This window comes from Aythya ferina, assembly GCF_964211825.1.
Source record: "Aythya ferina genome assembly, chromosome: 3".
Lineage (NCBI taxonomy): Eukaryota > Metazoa > Chordata > Aves > Anseriformes > Anatidae > Aythya > Aythya ferina.
Window position 1 is genome coordinate 46,304,412 of NC_140298.1, and position 20,856 is coordinate 46,325,267.

The 20,856-nt window shown below is 35.4% G+C and overlaps 1 protein-coding gene across 5 annotated transcripts in view; it reads left to right on the forward strand.

Moving 5' to 3' along the window:
- Positions 1-20,856, forward strand: part of PDE10A (phosphodiesterase 10A) — a 368,649-nt gene that overhangs the window by 244,643 nt on the left and 103,150 nt on the right. For 4 of the 5 annotated variants that reach the window (XM_084513731.1, XM_084513733.1, XM_084513734.1 and 1 more), the window contains one exon: positions 15,944-16,072. In XM_084513731.1, the coding sequence (XP_084369857.1) occupies positions 15,944-16,072 (129 nt within the window). Of the gene's footprint in view, positions 1-12,667; positions 12,711-15,943; positions 16,073-20,856 lie in introns of those variants that run through there. The other variant, XM_084513732.1, reaches the window with a different exon arrangement.

The following is a 20,856-nucleotide window of genomic DNA, read 5'->3' on the forward strand; positions in this document are numbered from 1 at the left end:
GGCTTTTTTTTTTTTTTTTTTTTTTAATATCTCTGCACAATGGACTCATGTAAAATGATTTGTGATGCCAGTTACTTGTTTATTGTATTGAAGGTATTTTCTCTATGTGGCATATTTGCAAGTTAAAGTGTAGCTCTCTGGCCTGTCAACTGGCACACTTTCATTTTTCTCTGTTTTAGGCTGTAATTTCACAATGGCTGCAAAGCAGTGTAGCTGGACACTGGTTCTTTAGGAAGAGAATGTGCCTTTGCCTTCCCCAACCCTGGTTGTTTATGCCCACTAGCTACTTTTTGTGCCAACATTAATCATGCAGGTGGATAGGATAACTTGACTGTGGCAAAAAAGCTTAACATTTTTTTTTTCCCCTCTTTTTGACCTGTTTAAATTCTTTTTTTCCAGTCCTGTATGCTACTTACCCCACAGAGAGCTTCATGCCCATACCTTCTGCATACAGTCCGATATGTGTTCACCCTCATGCCCCTGAAATGCTTCCATCTTTTCCTTGTGCTTTCTCCCAACTTTACTCTGCCTGTTTTGTCAGTATTAAAGAGTGGTCGCAGATGGCACACTGTAACCTGTTTCAATATCCTCTAGAGCCCGTCTATCACAATTTGCTTGCCTTCATTCCTTTTGCTACTCTCTAGCCCCTCACAATTAAAACCTCATGCAGATTAAGATTTCATCGGCCGTTGCCATGCTGAGTACACTCAGTTTATTAAAATCCTTTGTGTATTTACTAACTTTAATATTTGTATATTTTGAATATCTTGCAAATTACAGTATGTATATCACTGTCATTTGAACATAAGCATTACGGGATTGCTTGTTTACTGGAAAGCCAGGCTGGGGGCTTTGTGTGAGTATAAATGTCTGGTGTGTTTGTTAGCTAACAAAGGAACATGTGCAGCAAGGTGCCACTGCTATTAAGTACGCAAAACTGCTGCTCACCAAAAAACTAAGCTGTTATTCTGTAAAGTAATGCATCAGTGGTGCTAAAGGAGAAACAGGAACATATTGTTGTCTATGACTGCTTTTTATCTTTGATGCAATATCCTTGAAAGAACTCATGATGCCATTTTTCCTGCAGCACAACACAGAGGCACTTTTTAGTTATCTGGGTGTACTGACTTTTTCTCCAGATCCTTCATGCCATTGTCAGGTAAACTGAATTGTACAGAAATTTATATTCTCAAGCATACAGAAGTTTAATGCCTTCCCAGAGTTATATGAAAGAGTTGAAAAAAGTTGAAAAGTTACCAATTTGCTAAATCTCTTTAATTTGTCTAATAAAAAATTTTGAAATTGTTTTATTTTTGTTTACTTCACTTATTGGATATCTTATGACACAGCCATCAAAAAAAAAACATCAAAACTGGATGGTTTTGACAGCAGATCAATCTGTTTATGTTATCAATGTGGTTTTCAGCTTTGTTTTTAGAATTTCTGTCGTTATATGATACTGTAATGGGTCATTACAGTCTAAGAAGAAGACTTAGAGTTGGTTAGCATGCCAGGCAGAAATCTGAATCGCAGTTCCCAGCACCTTAACACACTAAAGTGAAAATTTATGATCAGTACTGTTGAAATGTACCTTAATTTCCTGCATTAGACTGTCTTATATGGGCATCTTTATAGTTTTAAAGTATTTTCTGAATGTAGGAGATGGTCACATCTAAGTAGTCTTTAGGTAAAATCAAGTTATTACAAAGCTGAGTTATACTGAAATGTGAAATGTTTTTTTTTCCTCAATGAGTACTTTGTTATCCTTGCCTGTGAAAAGCGTTTATGTAAGTCATTATAGCAAAGGTGCAATGCAGAGCATTTTATTTTCCTGCATTCACAGGATGCTTGAAGAGCCTTTTTTGTTGTTGTTGAGTCCTCAAGTTCTCACAAGTTCGTAGTTCCCATCTCTTCTGTTTTCCTTTCACTTCTGCTCTGTCGATTTTTTTATTATTTTTTTTATTTTTCTTCTAAGGCTGATTTTTGGAGGTGAACATGTTGTAGTGAGTTACACTGTCTCCAAAACAAACAAAAGAGGGTGGGGAGATGATGACGGGGAGGAGGACAGGGAAAAGATGCAGCTGCTCATTTTTAATTTCTGAAACTAGCCTTGAATTCTTTGGTATTTTCTTAAGCTTCATAATAAAAACTAGGCACCTAATTGAAAAAGTGCAACTTTATTTTACTACGAGTGCCACAGGAAAATGTTAAAGCAGTAACAAATAGATTACTTGAATCTGAAACATTATTAATAGAAGATGTTTTGCTAGATGAGTTCTGAGTAGAAGGTTGTAGAGTGGAAGCTTCTGGAAAAGCAGCCAACCCCACATGTTGTTTTTTGTTCTGCCATGTTAACACCCAAGTCAGTAGATGGTAATTCCATTTATTTAACCTGCTAGGAAGCAGGAATCTCTGAAGGACTGGATCCTGTAATTCCTAGCTGGCTGTTCTGAAGTAATTTCTTTTGAAGCTGAACAAGCAGTGTGTTCTTCCAGCAAAAGAGGCCAACAACAGCATCTTGGGGCTTAGGAAGAGCATTGCAAGCCGGTCAGGGGAGGTGATCCTTCTCAGCACTGCTGAGACACATCTGGGCTCCTCTGTACAAGAGAGTCATGAACACACTAGGGGACACAATGAAGGCCCATGAGGATGGTTGGGACTGGGACTGGGACTGGTCAGCCTTGGGAAGAATCAGGGGGATCTTATCCATGTGCATAAACAGCTGTGGTGGAAACTGAAACAGAGGGAGGCAGGCTCTTTTCAGTGGTGCCCAGTGATAGGACGAGAGGCAGTTGGTACAAATTGAAACACAGGTAATTGCACCTGAACACAGGAAAACACTCTTTTCAGTGTGAGGGTGACCAAGTCCCAGCACAGGCTGCCCAAAGAAGTCATGGAACCTCTGTCCTTGGAGACTCTTCGTTCATTTCATCCATTCAAAACCCATCTGGTTGTGGCCCTGGGCAAAATGCTGTAGCTGACCGTGCTTGAGCAGGGGGGTGGCTTAGGCAATCTCTAGAGGTGTCTGCCAGCCTTGGTGCTTCTGTGATTCTTGTGTGGCTGTGATTTGGTGTTTAACTGAAATACTCGGTAATGTCAGATACCACCGAACAAGTTGTATGTTCTCACATGCTTTTCTGAACAACATTAATGAAATAACATTATTAACATTATTAGGCAAAAACTTGTGGTTGAGGAAAAAAGCTTGCAACAATGTGTGGAATGAAACATGTTTGGAGCTCTGTTGCACAACTCTACGTGTTAGTGAGCTCTTGCGCACATAAGTAGTCTCATTGACGTCAGCAAGAATACTCCTATAAGTAAGTATTCACCAATGCAAGCAAGGGTTGCACAATATGTCCTTGTGTCTAATGTAAAAGCATATGTAACACAGTATTTAATTATCACTTCAAGCCTTTTTTACTTCAGTAGCATATTCATTTAAATATCTGAAATTACACTGCTTTTCCCAGGCCATAGTTTACTAATGTGGAGATATCATTATATCCATCACCATAAAAATCAGCAGAGCTATCACCCCTGAAAAATAATCTTTTCTTCGGTTTATTTGTTCAGCTGAAAAAATAAGGGGTGGTAGAAAAGGAAAATATTGCTTTTCCTTTATTGTGTTTTATATGAATTGGAGTTTGTAACGTTTTATTATTATTTATTTTTTTCTGACAGTTGGATGTTGTCAGTGCTTAACTTCTAATACTTAAGCCTGAAGGTGTGCTTTCTTTTCCCTAGACAAGAATTTAATACGTTTGCTTTAATTTTTAATGTCAGTTGAAGTTGCATCACTTCTGGTGGGGATCAGGGGAGACTGTCTTGTAGTCTTTAACATTCAAGTGGTAAAATTAGAATCCCTGTCACAGAAGTTGTTTTTTTTGAGACTTATAGAAGTTTTTATTTTTAAAACTTGCTTTCTTTTTGCAAATATTGAAATTTGATCAAGGTGCTTGAATTAGTTTAGAGACTTTCCAGAAACTACTGTGAGATAGTGTATATGAATAGTTGGAGTTAAACCACTTCAGAATTGTGAAATGCTCTAAATATTATAATTTAGAAAAGGGAGCCTGTTTCGCTTTGTAAAAATGATAGGTATTACTCATTCAGACTAGCAGTACCTTTGCAAAGACATGATGAAAACACTTTTTCATCATGCATCTAATGATGAAAACACTTTTAAGCTAATAGCCAAAATATAAACAACCATCCAAAACAAAAAAACAAACGGATAGAAGTTGAAATAAGAAAAGTTGATGCTGGAATTAGAAAATGGGTACAGCCATCATTACAAACCTGAAGAGATTAACTGGGAAACATGCTAAACTCTTTTACAGCTTGAATATATATATATATATATTTTTATATATATATATATACATACACATATATATATACACATATATATAAATTAGATGTCTTTTTAAAAGGTATTCACCACTTAAGACTTCAAATTATTATGCTGAATGTAAACTAACAGATTACACATTTTGTGTTAATCAAGAGGGCAGGATCTTGACAGTGCTTTCTGTCTTCTTCAATACAAATGAACCTAAGAACACCATGGCTAAGTTTTAGATCTGGTAAGAATGCTACTTCACAGCCTGCATCCTCTATGAAGACTTCTGAATATTCAAATACTCGGTGGGCCTGTTTGTTACTGCAGTTAGAGAATATGTGAAATACATAATTTTTAAGTAACAGAGATATATTTTCTTTACATTTTATTTTAGATATTATGTTTTTAAAAATGCCTTATTTGGGCTGGTATGGTTTATTTTGGGGGGACCTCACTTCTCACGAACCAGACCAAACCTTTGTGGATGCAGTTGTGCTAGGTTTCTTTCTCAAAAGATACTATCTAAAAATAAACTAAAAACTGTCACACTAAAAGTGATTGCTTTCTCTGGATTTTGTATCTTCCCAGTTTGTAAAGAATGTTGACTGTATTTTTATTTGAACCTCCTCAGATGGTAAGGTTGGGGAGAATTAAAAAGAAAGACATATCCTGATCTGTGCTGCTGCAGATATAGTCCTAGTAGTGCCAAAATAGAGAACACTCGTGTATCTGGTCTCATTGGCATGTACCTCATTACCTGACTATGTGTAGTTTTTACTTAAGAAGAGTCCTGTGCCTTGCGAAACTGTCCCAACAGGTCTACTAATGTAACTGTTAAGACTAAGTAGGATGATCCTTTCAAGAAGAGGAAGTACATTCTCTGTATCTTATTTAGTCAAATAAATGAGTGAGACTTGGCATATATGTAGTATCCTTCAGAGGAGGTTTCATCATGCTGGATCTTGTCTGTGCACTAAGTTAAGTAGCATTTTAGTTAAGAGTATTATAAGTTGATATTATAAATGATTTACAGAACTTTATCTGTGGGAGTTCATTTGAAGAAAAAAAAATCAGCAGTAAAATTTTGGTAGTAAAGACAATGGGGCTATTTCTGAGACAGAAGAGTTTACTCAAATATGGGGCTATTTCAGGATCAGGTGTCAGGTGGGAGGAAGGTATTGCATCAGCCAGAAAATATTACTGGAAATGTCATAAATTAAGAACTTTGTCCCAACACCTGTACTCAAGGGAAAAGTTAAGGTATTCTTACTTTGTATAATTATAAGCAGTCTAAATCACAGCTGTATATAATCTTTCCTGAGATAAGGTAGGTGAGTAGTAGGTAGTCATGAATGACCTGACATTTTTCATATTGAGTTAGGAATGAGTCGTATTTTGGCACTTATCACTGTTAATTTGAGTCTTACTGGTCAGGTGTATTTTGGGTAGGAGACAAGATACCTTGGCTTTGTGTGTTGGAGTAGAGAATAAATATGAGCAATTAATTATAAATCATACAGAGATGTTCATTATCGGTCTATAAATATCTTTTTTTACTTACTTCATGGTGATGCTTTATTTTTAAGTATGTTGATAATTATTTTTATCAGTAACCTTAAGATGATATATAGCATTTTCCTCAAGCAAAGATTTGAAATTAATTCAATTACAATTTGCAACTCCTAAAGTATGTCTATATTCATTTTGTTAGCTTTTGGAGAGTGTTAATTAAATCCTAAAATTTCGTCCCGTCATGCACCTGGAAGGAGAATAAAGCTTGTTGCAGATCTCTCAGTTATTCCTAAGTGCTAATGAGAGTTGTGGAGAAACTGCTCTCAAACCAAGAAAGTAATATTCAGATTTTTAACAAGCCCCGTACATCCAGGTAATGGATGGTATCACAGTGTAACATTGTCTGTGCTGTGCAGCATTATGCCATTTGTACAATTTGGAGTGTGTATTGATACCCTGTGAAAAATGGTTATTCAAATTAGGAACACTTATTCACCTCATTAAGCCTATGTATAATTCCCATGGAAAGATTATAGGCTTTTTAACTCTAGCTAATGAAAAATGATTATATAAACACTCAGGTGGCTTTTTGCTTTTCACCTTAGTTCTGTGAAATCAGTGCTCAGAGCTGCCAGTAGTTTGTGGTTCTTGAGCTCTGGATTTTGGAAGACATAACCAGCTGAGTCCCAATCTGATTCTAGGGCTCAATCTTGCAAGGTGCAGATCTTATCTGGAAATGGCCTCATGAGCAACCACTGTGGAAGCTGGTGTGTATGTCCATGCATAGCTCCGCATCTGCTGCGTTCAGATGCATATAGACACATCCATAGCTTCTTCATCAGGACTAAGGGATTTGAATTACAGTGTACCAGATAAAGTGATTATTGATATTCATTTGTTATAGAAGAATTCTAGCTTCAGTTGGCTGCTCTGGTCTTTGTTTTCTCTCTCTAAAGCTTAAGCAGGACTGCTGGTCTCCTGACTGAAACATTATACAGCGTGCTGCTGCCTGCCGTATGCCTCTGCACAAGTGACTGCATCTGATTGAGGACAGAAATGTGATCTAAATGGATACAGAGCTTGCAATTTGATACAGTGATTTGAGGCTGGCAAAATTAACTCTTCATATCTATATGAAGATTTAAAATGTTTAATGATAGATTTTATGAAGTGAAACAAATGTATGCCTATTAGAAATATCCAGATCTTCAATTTAGTGGTATTTTGTACTCCATTATTATTGTTTTTTGCTGCTAACACAGTTTTTTCAAGTATTGAATGCAGGAGCTGTGTACTGTTTTTCCCATAGCAATGCAAGCTGAGCTGGAAAACGAGGGGCAAAAATCTTGAATGGAGCTGTTCACAGCTAAGTTTAAATGTGAATTAAATTTTCAAGACAAGAAAAATGAAAAAGGTTTGGGCATGCTGATTGCTTACAGTTGTTGACTGTACCTTTTTTGCCAGACCAGTAATGTCAGGTTTCACAGAGTTTGGGCACTTGGTTGCATTACATTCCTGTATACTTAAATGGATTAAGATAAAAAGTCTGACTTGAAAAGGATATTCTAAAACTGACTGTGCCTGTGGTTTTGAATCCTGATGTTTTGAACAAAGGAGGGATTGATTTAATGGGATTAATGCTTAATCCAAATGAGGCAATGTACACACATGCCTTGAATGCTTTGGAGAATGACTACAAATATCATTTATTTGGTTTGGTTAGAAAGATATGGAGAGGTGATCTTTATGTTAGAAAGTGATGGCACATGAGTGCTTTAAACTAGCGGAAGTTGCAGAGGCTGTTGTTCAACTTGACTTTTCCTGTATTATTTTCAGATATTTTTAGGGCTTATTTTAAAATGTATTTGAGGTAAGGCTGTTTTCTGTCTCAGATATGGTATTACCTTATCTGAAAAGTGTTTATTGTGTTTTTTGTTTTCCTGTTTTTTTTTTTTTTGTTGTTTTGTTTTGTTTTGTTTTTTGTTTTTTGTTTTTTTTTTTTTGGCTTGCAGATTTTGTGTGGTACAGTATCTTGTTACTTATATGCAGATATTATGACTTTGCTCATTTTTGCTGTGACTCTGTGGCCCCTCTGATTGAAGAGACATTTTAAAAACAAATAACCCAATGTCTCATTGAAAAAAAGTTAGTTACAGATTAAAAAAGTAAAGTTTTCCCTTCTATCTTTATTAATAAAAGCATTGTATGCTTAAAATCAATTTGATTTGTCCTATTAAATAATCTATACCCTCACAATGGGTTTTCAAAACACTGTGTCCTGTCTAACTGTGTGAAAAGTCTGCCATATCCATCAGACAGTGTCGCAAAGTGTTTAAGGAAAGCAGTGATTGCCATCTTTATAAGCATAGCGATTCTAAGGTAAAATGTTGAGCCCTGATAGTTATTATTCACTCAGCTCAACAATTCTTATCCATTCTTTTCTGTCTCTCCATGTCCCCCCAACCTGCCATCTTTTTATTTGCCTTTTTGTTTTGTTTCTTAAGGCTTGCTGTTCTCAAGTTTTCCTCTATAAGCAGGACCAGAAACTTTAGGTGAAAACTAAAATTTTTGCCTAGTCATGGGTTTTGATTAAGGTAGTGGCTTTAGAAAAAGGCCAAATATCACAGCACTAATGAAAAAAATTCAGAAATTGCTAATGATGTGACTGACTCATGCTGCTAAATGGAGCAGATTTTGAAACATAGCTCTAGGCTTCAATTTTTTCAGCTCATTCGCAGTTGTTTCTGCTTTACACTGAGCTCAGTGAAGCTATTCTCAGAGGAGGGTGCAATACAACATGGATTCAGTGTTGGAGACTAGAGGCTTTAATCAACTCAGTACCACACAGGTTATCTAATAGCTAAGGAATATTTTAGATATTTTGCACAGAAAAAGAAGAAAAAAAAAAAAGGAAGCAGAAAACAGAAATATGATTTTTCAGGTTATTTTCTGGTTGCATTATTATTATTGTTGTTTTCATTATTATTATTTAAAGAAAGGCTGTTGGAGACTGGCTCAAAGGCAAGGAGTAATTACTGTTACTTGAGGTTTTGAGAACATCTTGTTTCTTTTGGAATCCAGCTATGCTATATCTGGGATTGTAAACAAACAATTCAAAGGAACATTTTTATGTACCAGAATTTTTGGTCTGCGCTGTTGAATGGATAGAAGAGTTTCTTGGCAGTGATTTGGCCAAAGCTGAACAGTGATACCCCGGACTGTTCCCAAGTATTGCTCTGGAGGAGGGCCTGGCCAGGGATGGTTTCCTGCAGGCAGTTTGCACGTGTTCACATTTCATTTTTCCGTCATAGTCATTATTCGAGGTCAGGAGAACTTACTAATATGGATCTAGGAAGTTCTAAGCCAGTTAGTTTGAGGTGAGTGAACAACCCTAGACATATTCTGTTTATTGGTGTAGATAAGCCTATAACATTGCCTTTGAGAACCATCAGTGTTTAAGCCTGTAAAGTGAGTTTCTATGGTGCTAACTTAGGTGTATGTTGTTGCACCTGCTCAAAAAGCTCTTTTAATTAATAGTGAGTCTTACTATTTTTTCTTTTTTTTCTTTTCTTTTTTTCTTTTTTAAAGTGTTGATATCCAGTTATTTTCCAAAGAGTTGCATCTTAAAAGGAGTGCAAGATGTAAGACTGTTTTTACAGTTCCTGTCTCTCTTAAACCCTAACACAAAAATTATGAGTACTGTGGTAATTAACAAGGAAAATATGGATAGATTTATTACATGAATCTTCCTATTCCATAAGCTGGGTCCTCTGTTATGCTTCATTGTTTTATTGGTCATACAAATATACATTTGATTTGGAAACAGTCTTCATTTGCTTCAGTCTTCTTCAAAAGTTACTGTGTCACTACCAATCCTTTTAATTCTGTAGTCATAGAGGGTTTTGTTTTCTTTTTAAAGGTTCTGGACTCCTTATGGAATATTGACCCTAAGTTCTTTTTGAGAATATCCAGTGCCTGATTTCATGGATGTACATGGTTCAGATCTTGAAAAGAAGGAAGTCAATGTCAGTATTCTGGTCAACACTCTGCTTTCAGTAAAAAACACTAATTTTCAAAGTGGTGTGCAAACTGCTGCAGAGAGCATCATGACTAATATATTTGCCCACTGTCACAGTGGGTGTGGTGTTGAATTTAGTTTGCTACTCTGGAAGGCCAGCTTTACATTAGAAATGTTCACAGATGTAATGAGGTTGGTAGATTTGTGAATCTTTGAGCCTTATCCGTATCTTTGTTTTGTTTTGCTTTGTTTTTAATTGGAAAAGGATATGCGTACATATTTTTGCTGATATTTCCAAATTAGTATAAAAGAGTAAATCTGAAATCTTACTTTAGATAGCAGTTTTGAAGGCAGTTTCATTGAACTGAAGACCCACTAATCTTACAGTAAAACGATGCCCTTGCATAGCATGCCCAGCTGCAATAAACATTTCCTAATTTTCTGTTATTATAATTAGCATTAAGCTTTTTCTTCTTCTTTCTTTTCAGTACTACAGATTTTGTTTATGACTTATGAAACTGATCTCCCACTGAATAGTTGGAAATTGTAGTGTGAATTCAGCTGAGCTCTTTTAGGTTGTGCCTGATATTATCACTAATGAAATGATGGAGTTAATAAAATGTAAGCATTACTGGTAGATGACAAGGCTTGAGATCCAGGTAACCAGAAAATCAAGCAATCTGCAATATTTACTCCAGCTTTGTATGACACTTAAAACATGTAAATGCAGATATACTGGAAGTTTTTGGTGGTGCTGAGGTATTCTTATCATTTGGCTTTTAGTAGAAGTACTTGCAAAATAATCCAAGTTCTAGTTATGCGTTTGAAGCCCCAATTACCTAATTTTGGTACACTGTTGAAATAAATGAAAATAGCTTTTCTTGTAGCAGTTAAGAATCTACATGAAAAAAAACTATTTCTCTTTAAATAACTCTACTAACCTTGCTAAATGATCTTCAGATAAAGGTTTTCTTTATTCATTTTACTTAGTGAAATGGAACATGTTTTTAAGTAACTGTCGCAGGGCCAATGAAGAGATAGAAAGTCAAACGATTGTGATAGTTATTAAACCAGACTATTTTCTGATGAAATTACCAGACTGTGGTGTTCAGAAGCAATACTGTAGTTAGTTTATGAAGACAAGAAAGGGGAAAAATCAATCCATAATTCTGTCTTCAACTGCATGTGTTTCTGACATTAAGTTCAGAGAAAAAGAAACCATTTAACCTAGCCTCTGAAGGAAAGTAAAACAAAACACTCTTTTACATGCTCCATTGAAGATCAAGGAGCTCTTTAAAAGAAAACAAATTTGAAAACCAAAACTTTGATAGTCTGGCATGAGCTGTGTCAAATTAGATAGACCGCATATGCAAAGTGGGAAAATAGGTACATGACTATTTTGTGGAGTACACCAAAACATCAGACCAAGATGCATCAGTTTATAGAAATCCTGAGGTAAACATAATTGTTTTCTTTCTTTTCTGTCATTTGATTCTGCCTTCCCACTCCTAACATCGCAGAATGAGCGTACTGCCAGATAATACTGTCCCTTGGCAGTGAAAATGCTTTTCACTGATCAAGGAATTGCCTCTGCAGGCTGTTTCTGCCCTCTGCTCGTTATAGAGCTTTGCAACTTTAAGTTCAACACAGCCTGAAATAAACAAGTTATATTGAATGAGCACAATAGCTCAAAAGCACAATAAAGTGAAAAACTTGCATAAAACCTGTCATTTATAGGAAGTCTGTCTTTCCAGTTACTGTTCAGACAAGGGTAACAAAGAAATGGATAGAACAAAACCAAGCAAGCCTTGATTTAATGTTTTCCATGCATATGCATTAGCTTTTTAAGCTTAGATGGCATGTCCAAAAAGAACATTTCAAATTGAGATCTGCAAAGAGAACCTAAACAAACATGCTGGTCAGGAAGCTGGGAGCTGCTGACCTGGTGCGCACATAGGCCTAGTGGAGCAGTTCCTTTGCCTATAATTTGTTCTGAGGGAAATGAAATAAGGGTGTACTTATCTGACACGCATGTATCCTTTTGTGTTATACTTTTATTATAATTTTCATTGTTCTATCATAAATACAGAACAAATAACTAACGTGTGCATAAAACCAGGCATTAGAAAGATGTGCCAAAAAGATAACAGCATTGAAAGATGTTTTTTTCACTTAAAAATAAGCATACAAGAGGTTGTTTGGTGCGTGTGTGTGTGTTTAATTAAACAAGATGAATCAGGAAGGCAGACTCTGAAGTATAGATGGAACAAGTGGATGCTCAGCTGTGCAGATAGAAAAAAAAAAAAATGGATACTCAACCATAATGTCAGATTCATCCCTTTATTTCCAGACAAAATAAGGTCACTCCAGTCATTCTGTGTTTTCTGAACAGATACATCCTAAGCTGTTGGCCAGAACTCTACCCTGTGGAATGATGGTCCTTGTTATACTACCAGAGCACTCTCAGAGGAAAAATTCATTTCCAGGAAAGGAGAATGGTGCTTCTGGCAAAAATAATGTATGATGAACTAGGGTCTGGAAGGAAACAAGGGTTATGGGTCTTAGCTTTTTCACCAGATACAAGAGGAGACATTCAGGGGCTGCATGAAAAGAAGTGAGCTTTTATTGGGTTGCTTGATCACATAAGTATGAATTTGTTACTACCTTTTTATTTAATTTTTATTTTATTTTATTCTACGTATCTATTTATCTATTTTATTGACTAGATACTTGGTGGTCCTTTCCAAACAAGAGAAGGCATCCCTGGAGTCTATGGAGCACTGTGGAAGTAGCAGACACAGTAATCCATGTCTACTAGTCCAAAAGTAGTTTTGGGTAAGGGAAAAAGAACGGAGTAGTAGTTAAATGTTTCTAATGTGAATGGATGGAGAAAAGTTTACTACCCAAAGTCTTTAAGATCAATACTTTACCTTACTAATAGAAAAAGGAATAACTAGCATTATCTTGTAGGTTTGTTTGTTTCTTTCATTTCTGTAAATAATACCCATGATAGACTGCTAGTTCATAAATTTGGGTGTAAGTAGCATTGTCATGTTCATTCAAATATTATTAATAATTCTTAAATTATTTTTTTTGCATATTTCAGGATTAAAAGACTATAAAAGTTCAATAGAGAGGTTGACAATATTTAACAAAAATCTGTGTACCAGAAGTTTTCAGGAACTTGTAAATGGAGAGCAAGTGTGTCAATCATTTACCATATGCATATTGTTATGTAAAAATCTAAATCTTATTCTTATGTATATATTACAATGTATGGTATATATGCCATAAAATGACTGTTTATGCACAGCTGTACTGTTGTACTCAAGCTTCTTTATGACAGTCTTTTTCCTTGAAGTATATACAAGTGTACAAAATGTTTGAGTTGCTTTTAAAAGATTATTTTCTATTAATGTTGCATTTTCTTAATGTAATAATTTGTGAAGTTACACGTGAAGTTAGAGTGTCTTATTACTACTTTGTTTGCCATGTGTTTATTTTGTTTGTTTGTTTGTTTGTTTTTTGGTATGGCTGTAGCAAGTATTTTTCAACAAACTAGGCTAAAGATCGGGAGGATCAATAAATGTGTTGTATGTAGAAAGTAGATTTAAATTATTAGTAGTATATTAAAAAAAAAAATAACCAACCAAACAAAAAAAAAAACAAAAAACAACAACAACAACAACAACAACAACAACAAAAAAAACACCTCTATGTCTGGTTTTAAATCCTATTCTGCTTGCTTCTATCTAAAAATCTGACATTGAAAAAATACACCTGCACAGGCGTCTTTTGTGAAACAGAGCGTAATTTAAAGACTGTTGTGGTATTTCTTGTAACAGCTTCATGAATCGCTTCTTCATGTAAGGTTAATCTAGTTTTCACCCTCAGTTTGCTGGAGTTGCAGGATACCTGGAATAGCAATTAAAACCATGACATGTGGACTGAACTCTTATTCCAAAATTGACATTTCATTGGATTTTGATGGGCATATTACAAAAACACCTCCCATAAAGGTTTCAATCAAGTGTTTCCATTGAAGTTAAGGAATAAAGACTGCACACATTAGAAAGCAGAGGCTATTTTCACTTCAGAGACAAATCAAACCATGCTGAACTTCCATTACTAATTTTACAGACTTTCCAGTTCCTTTTTTCTTAATAGAACGGAGAAGTGTTCATCTGTTCGCAGTCTAAAGACAACCTGGAACTAGCTGGCATTCTGTGACAAGTCTGTGTTGATCATTTTTCATCCCAAACTTAAGAAGCAGATAAATTTCATTATCTTTCTGATGGCTAACTGATGAATATCTTCCTTCTTTACTAATGAAGATCAGGATGCTCATTTAGCTCTCTAATTTGAGTGATCTAGATTGCAGATTTTGTGTGTAAGTGGGAACACTGATATCTGAGGCTCTGGTAATCTGGGTAGGCTGCAGCTTCTGGTGGATAAGAGAAGTCAGCGCAGGCAGCAGGGCAAGTGGAGCAGGTGGGCAGTGCTCTGCTGGCAGTGGCTCACAGTTTGTGCTGTGGTGTTGCTTCATGAGTGTTTTCCTAGTAAATATTTGTCTGAGACCTCAAAGGTTACAGTCATTGACTAGCATTTAAATACCCTGTAGCTCTTTTCAGCACATTCTGAGACTGTACTAAACATAAAGTTGGAAAATTGATCTCATAGAGCATTAATGCTCTCCAAAAGAGGTCAGCGTTGTTTGGTGGGAACTTTCTCTTCTGCTGAACCTAGGCTGCATTCTGTCGTGACTTCTCAGCTGTACTGAAACAATTATGTTTATATACACACACCACGAGACGAGTATTTAGAGTCATTACAGCACTTGTTAGTCCTCTTCCCCTCGGATCTAATTAATGCTTTGTAGTTAGTATGCTCCCTTTGGGACAGCTCAAACCTTAGTCCCTCAGGGCATTTGCACTCATTTCCCATTCTCCTTTGAAAACCCTCAGCACTCATATTCCTATCCTTGAAGCTGGTGGTTTTGTTTGGTGTGTTTGTGGCGAGTTCAATCAGATTCTCACCTTATGAATTCAGTAATTTATTTATGATTGTATCAGGGATTTGAGAGTTTGACTTTTGCTTTGTTTTCTGAAGTGTGTACTGGCGTGATTTGTTTTTGTGGCAGATATTGAAAAGCCCTTTTATCTACAGTTATATTTATTTTGATAACTGAATCTGTAGGCATTGGAAGCACACATGTGGAAACGGTTTATTTTTTGAAAGTTACTTAATTAACTCCAGTATTTAAAAGCTGCACTTCGTTTTGGTGTTGCATAATAGAGTTTTGGTTGCTTTTGCTGCCACTTGCCGTGAGAATACTGAATTTGCTGCAGATCACCTTCTTCTGTCTCCTTCTTAAAGAGAGTTTCTTTATCAGTTCTCTGATATATTCTCTTGCATAACTTGCAACTGAATAATTTCAGAGTGGCCAAAGCAGAAGTTCAGATTATTTCTTGACTGCAAGCCTCTAGCATTTGCACGAGCTTGTGTTACTCTTTCTGTGCTATGATACACCCAGCATGAGCCCATAGCTAGTTTTTCCTTCCTTACCATGTTTAAATTGTCTTTTGCTTTCACAGGAAAAATCCCAAATAGCTTTTTACTTCCCATTTGCTTTAGTCTCATGTCACTTGCTCAACAAAATTGGGTGTGGAGACTTTGTTGTTTGCTGCTGACTAGATGCATGTTTCTGTTTTTTGGAACTGTTTGTGTTTTCTGTTTCCTTTAAAAGCTGTTTCACTACTTGCCCCAGCATCCATGTTCTCTATCACAGATTTCTTGTCCATTTCTCTCAGGGAATGCTTATGTGTACTCCTACAGGGTACTTTTTATACAAAGCATCTCACATGCATGCATTTTGCTTCTACTGTTTATTATATGGCAACTTGTTTTATTTGATTGGCTATCATTCTCTCTAGGAAAACTATTTAAATAGGCATGTATTCAATCAGCATGTTAAACAAAAAGATGTGGATTGTTACTGGCATCTGTATATTGTTTCACATGGGGAATTTTATACCAATGGCATAATCGATTAATATTTTCTCTTGCAGGTTTAACAGATGAAAAAGTGAAGGCCTATCTTTCTCTTCATCCCCAGGTACTGGATGAGTTTGTGTCAGAAAGTGTAAGTGCGGAAACTGTTGAAAAATGGCTAAAAAGGAAAAATAACAGACAGGAAGGTAAGTTTGCAATTATTTGCAGTTAATATTTAGCTTTGAACAGCTTAGCTCTTATTTTCAGATTTAAAAAAGAAATCTATTACTGTAGAAACTTGGCTGTTGTAATTTTTACATATAAGTTCCACCATTTTTTTGAAAGGCAAAAGAGGCTAATTTTTTTTTTTTTTAATCTTTTCTGCCTTTAAGCATTTCTTGTTGGAACGTACTAGTATTCATTTGGGAGGTTCAGTTTAGTATTTGTAACTCAGTATCGGTATCAAACTAAAGTGCAGTATCTGTAACATTATTGTGTGTTTTAAGAACATACCATGGGCTTCTTGCATCTGAATTTGGCAAGTTTTGAATAAAATTATGTTGTACTTGAAGAATGTAAACCTCAGTAACACACAGCACTATCACAGAAGTTCCTGTTTGCAACACAATTTAAGTCAGTTTTAGACAGGAACATTGATACATAGATTGTAAAACAGTCTGTTGAATTTTTATTTTTTTTAATTTTTTTTTTCCTTGGATTTAGGAATAATCCTTCATTTTGACCCTTGTTTCTTCTTTAAAATGCAATTTATAATCTGGGTCAGGGATCTTGATACTAAAATTGAATGAATGATTTGGACTGCATTTCAGCTTCAAGAATCCTATATTGTTAAGTGGATTCCAGTTGCTTGAAGTTTCCTTTGTTGTTGTTGTTTTTTAGTTTTGTTTCATTTATTTTTTCTTTGCAATGCCTGTTCAAGGTGGGGAAGGGAAAAGACCTGAAAATACATTTCTGTGAAAGTGTTCGTGAACATGCTCATGCAAATTTTTGAGCCAACTATAAAAGCAAATTAACTATTGACCATTAGCTTAGCACAGTTTGAACATGAATAACTGCAACTATTATTTTGCCCACTGTTTTCTTAAAGTTTAAAATGTCTGCTTTGTGACTAATTCTCTAAAAACTGTTAACTTAAAATCATTGAGAAATAGTTTTGTCACCTAATTCAACTTGGTGTTTGTTATCAAGTGGGCCTTTCTGTCTTCCCTTATAGAAAGCACCTTCCCTGGTGCTGGCAGTAATCATTAAGGTGTCTGTATTTATTACAGTAAAGACAGTTGTACAGACGTGGCTTTCTTAGTGTTCGATTTTAGATGAAAATAAGCAGAATTACAGTTGCCAAGTCATAAAGAATAATTTGAATGCATTTCCTTTTTAGAATGCAACAGATACGGATTAGTTTTATCTGTGGCTTTCTTTTTGGAAGATAGTCTGTAGCCAAAGAAAATGTCACTGATAGCAAAATATATTAATTTGTCACAATGCAACATTTCTAGGAAATGAAAAAAAATAATAAAAAAATTGCTTGCTGGATCTTTAACCCAGTTTGCATTATGTCTGTACCAATTCTACTACCAAACAAATGGTGGCAGTGAGAAGTAAGAAGAGAATTGATTCTTTTGGTGTCAGCAAAGCTCTGTGATGAATTCAAGTGAATATGTACCTTAAGTCACTTTACAATAGGATTATAATTTTCCCCTTATCCCCCTTGTTTTAGAGATTTTTCAAAATGCTTTCAGATTTTTACATCAAGTAACCTGATACAGACAGAAAAATAAACCCTGTTTTTATAAGAAAGTTGTGAGGCAGGCAAAATGCTCTTTTGAGATCTTTGGCATAGTGTCTGTACTCTTATATGTTGGTGACGCAGAACAGTCATTAACCTATATGCAGAAATTGTGTACTGCCTGCTTTACAAGCATCCAGCTGTGTGTGCTTCTCAGCCAGAAGTCAGTGGGCCTGCAGCCAGGGTAATTTATCTGAATTTCATTAGCGTGAATGTAAACTGAAATGTCTGATTTGGACTTAAATGAACTAAAATTTTTCTGTGACTGAAATTTGCTGAATTAGTTCCTTCGATGTATTTCCTTTTTGCTTTTACTTTTTAATCAAAGTACCGAAAAGGGATAAGATCAGTGAATATTGCAGTACTTAGTGTATAACAAAAATTTACATTCCAAAACACCATAAATTGTGTCATCTCAGCATACCAGGTAAATCTGACATCTATCACAGTAAATGCTAGCTTGAAAGTGGCCCATGAAAGCGGTGATTTACCTGGGATTATAGATTTTATTTATTTATTTATAGCTTACTGTAGTAAACCCACACAGATAGCACAGGGACAGAACACTGTTGATACCAGTGCTTGGCTGTTCACTGAAAATCTTTGGACCATGACTGTTTTCTACCAATGAAATGCATACTTAAAACACATTCAGGTCTTGTATTGTTGCATACAGCATTTCCAAACAATCCTACTAGTAATAAACTAACACTGAAATTTTAAATTGTGTGTGTCCAGATCATGACTTACACAGGAGATTTGCTGAAATTGGAGCACAAAGTGGACTGCAATTGATGCAAAATATGTATTATTTTTATTTTATTTTTAAGCAACACTGACAAGTAAGAGGTTGTCTTGATTAAAGAAACAGATTTGGACTTTGTTTTAATTCTGATTTGATATAGTTTACCTATTAACTATGAAATAAGCTTGTTTACAAATTAATCCCACTTCTTGTAGTCTGTGCTTCATGCACTATAGCCTCAGGGGATATTTTATGGAGTTTATAGATCAAAAAAAAATTAAAAAATAAAATCATAGATACACAGTAGCAACAGTAGAAAGTGCCTTTGCTTGTATATCCCATCTTTCCTGGTGTGCTGGTATAAGTTATACCATTAAGTTACATGATGTCAATTTAAAGTTTAAAGGTATGTTTGTGTAAGAAGAGATTTATTTTTTTTTTCTCCAATGGACTTTAAGAGTATCTGCAAGCAGTTTTTATTTTTCCAGATGCTCAGATATAGTACTTGCAGAACTCACAACATGTCTTACTTTTGTCCTCTTCCATGTCATTCATGCACAAGTAACAAGGTGACTGTAATAAGAGCTGTAAGATTACACAAGTTTCAGGCCCACAGTTTTCCAACAAATTTCTCACAAAAATATTTACTGACTCCAACCTTAAATATATTATTCAAAGCTTCACTGCAACAACAATAAAAAGATCCTAAACACATTGATTGTAACCAGGCGAGCATTTTTTACAATGATAATAGTAAATTTAACAGGTGTCTTTCATACGGTTAATGGCCTTTCTGTATAGAAAAAAAGGGCAAACTGTACTGACACATTTAATTTCTACACGGAGAACTATATCATATCTTGCTCTGTGGGAGCTGAGGTATCACTTCTCTAAGCAGATGGCCCTAATGTTTTTAAGGTGGTGGGTATCAGGCACAGAAGAAAATAATGATACTGATACTGGCAGCTGAAGGGACACAGCTTCTGTCCCATTTTCCTTTTTCTCAGCAAATAAAAAGAGTATTGAACATCTCTGAATAAATCATAACATTTAGAATGGTTTCCTTGGATGTTGATCTATATAGAGAAGATATTCCAGATATTTTGGGTTTGTGATTAAATTTGGTATTCCCTTGTCAGATAACGCTTTTGTTAAGGTTTCAAAACAATTGCAGTGAGTAGTACTTTGGATTCAGATGTTCTTAATTTTATATAAAAAAAAAATCTTTATTTTTGAATGTTTTTGTTCTCGTCTAAGCCAAAAATATAGCTGTTTTGAAAAATTATGTAATTTTTACAAGTGTAGAATAGTGTAATAGTTTACAACTATTTTAAAAGCAAATTATTGCACTGATTCCAAATTAGCAGTTCAGAAGTGACTATCAACATTATTATGTGTCAAAGAATGTGAAAAAAGGATTTTTATAACTCATGCATGAAGACGATTATAAATACTTGCTCATAGTGGTGGAAGAATATAATAAACCTAGGAACCTTTTAATTTAGTCCAGTCTGTGTTATTCTGGACAAATGTGATCAGGGATTGTTGCCAACAGACTTTATGCGGAAGACATTGTAAATATTAGATAAATATAAAACCTGAAATTTCACAAATGATCGTATTTATTAATATGTTCATTAGTTAAGTTTCAAAAATGGTTGGTAATGCTTGCAATTTGACTATAGTAAAGTATTTCCAATATAGAAGGAGAAAGGATCACATTTGTTTGCTTGTCTGTGCTGTGTCACTTAATTTTACATTTCTAATCTTTTTGATGAGCATATTGTAAGAAAAACATAGTGAACTCCACAATTGCTTCTCTTGGTAGGACATTCAACTCTGATGCAGACTGAAGTTTCCACAGGAATTTATGTGGGTTTCTAAAATTACTGCATTGCATAGGAATCTGTGGCTTCAGATTAGTCTCATTCACAGACACTCCTGAAGTGTCACAGGGCTTCTCCATGAGGCTAAATAAAAACATCCCGGGGCACTGTATCTTCTGCCTGAGTGTCCAGATCTCTACTGGGAGGAGTGCATTTGTGGAAGAGAAAAATAAAGATTATGGGAAGCTGTCATTTTGAAATATCCTTCTCTTTGCTTTTTTTGTTATACTCATGTCTGCTATTCGTTTTTTGCCCCCCCCATATTTCCATACAGCAACATCCACAAAGTTTTGTCCTGCTAGTTCTAGACCTTTCTTTCTGGTCTGTACTTTTGTTTTCTTGGCCACTTCTTCCTCTCTCTACTCCAGAGACTGGTTCATCAAAGCACATGGGTGTGTGCTTAATTATTGCTGGATCTGGACATGTCAACAACTTTGTACACTGTTTTCATCCAAGAACACTTGCCAAAAACATGTAAAGCTATGTATAAGGGGAACTTAAGGTGCTTTCATACCATACAAATGCTGTTCTTATGTAATTCTTGAATACATT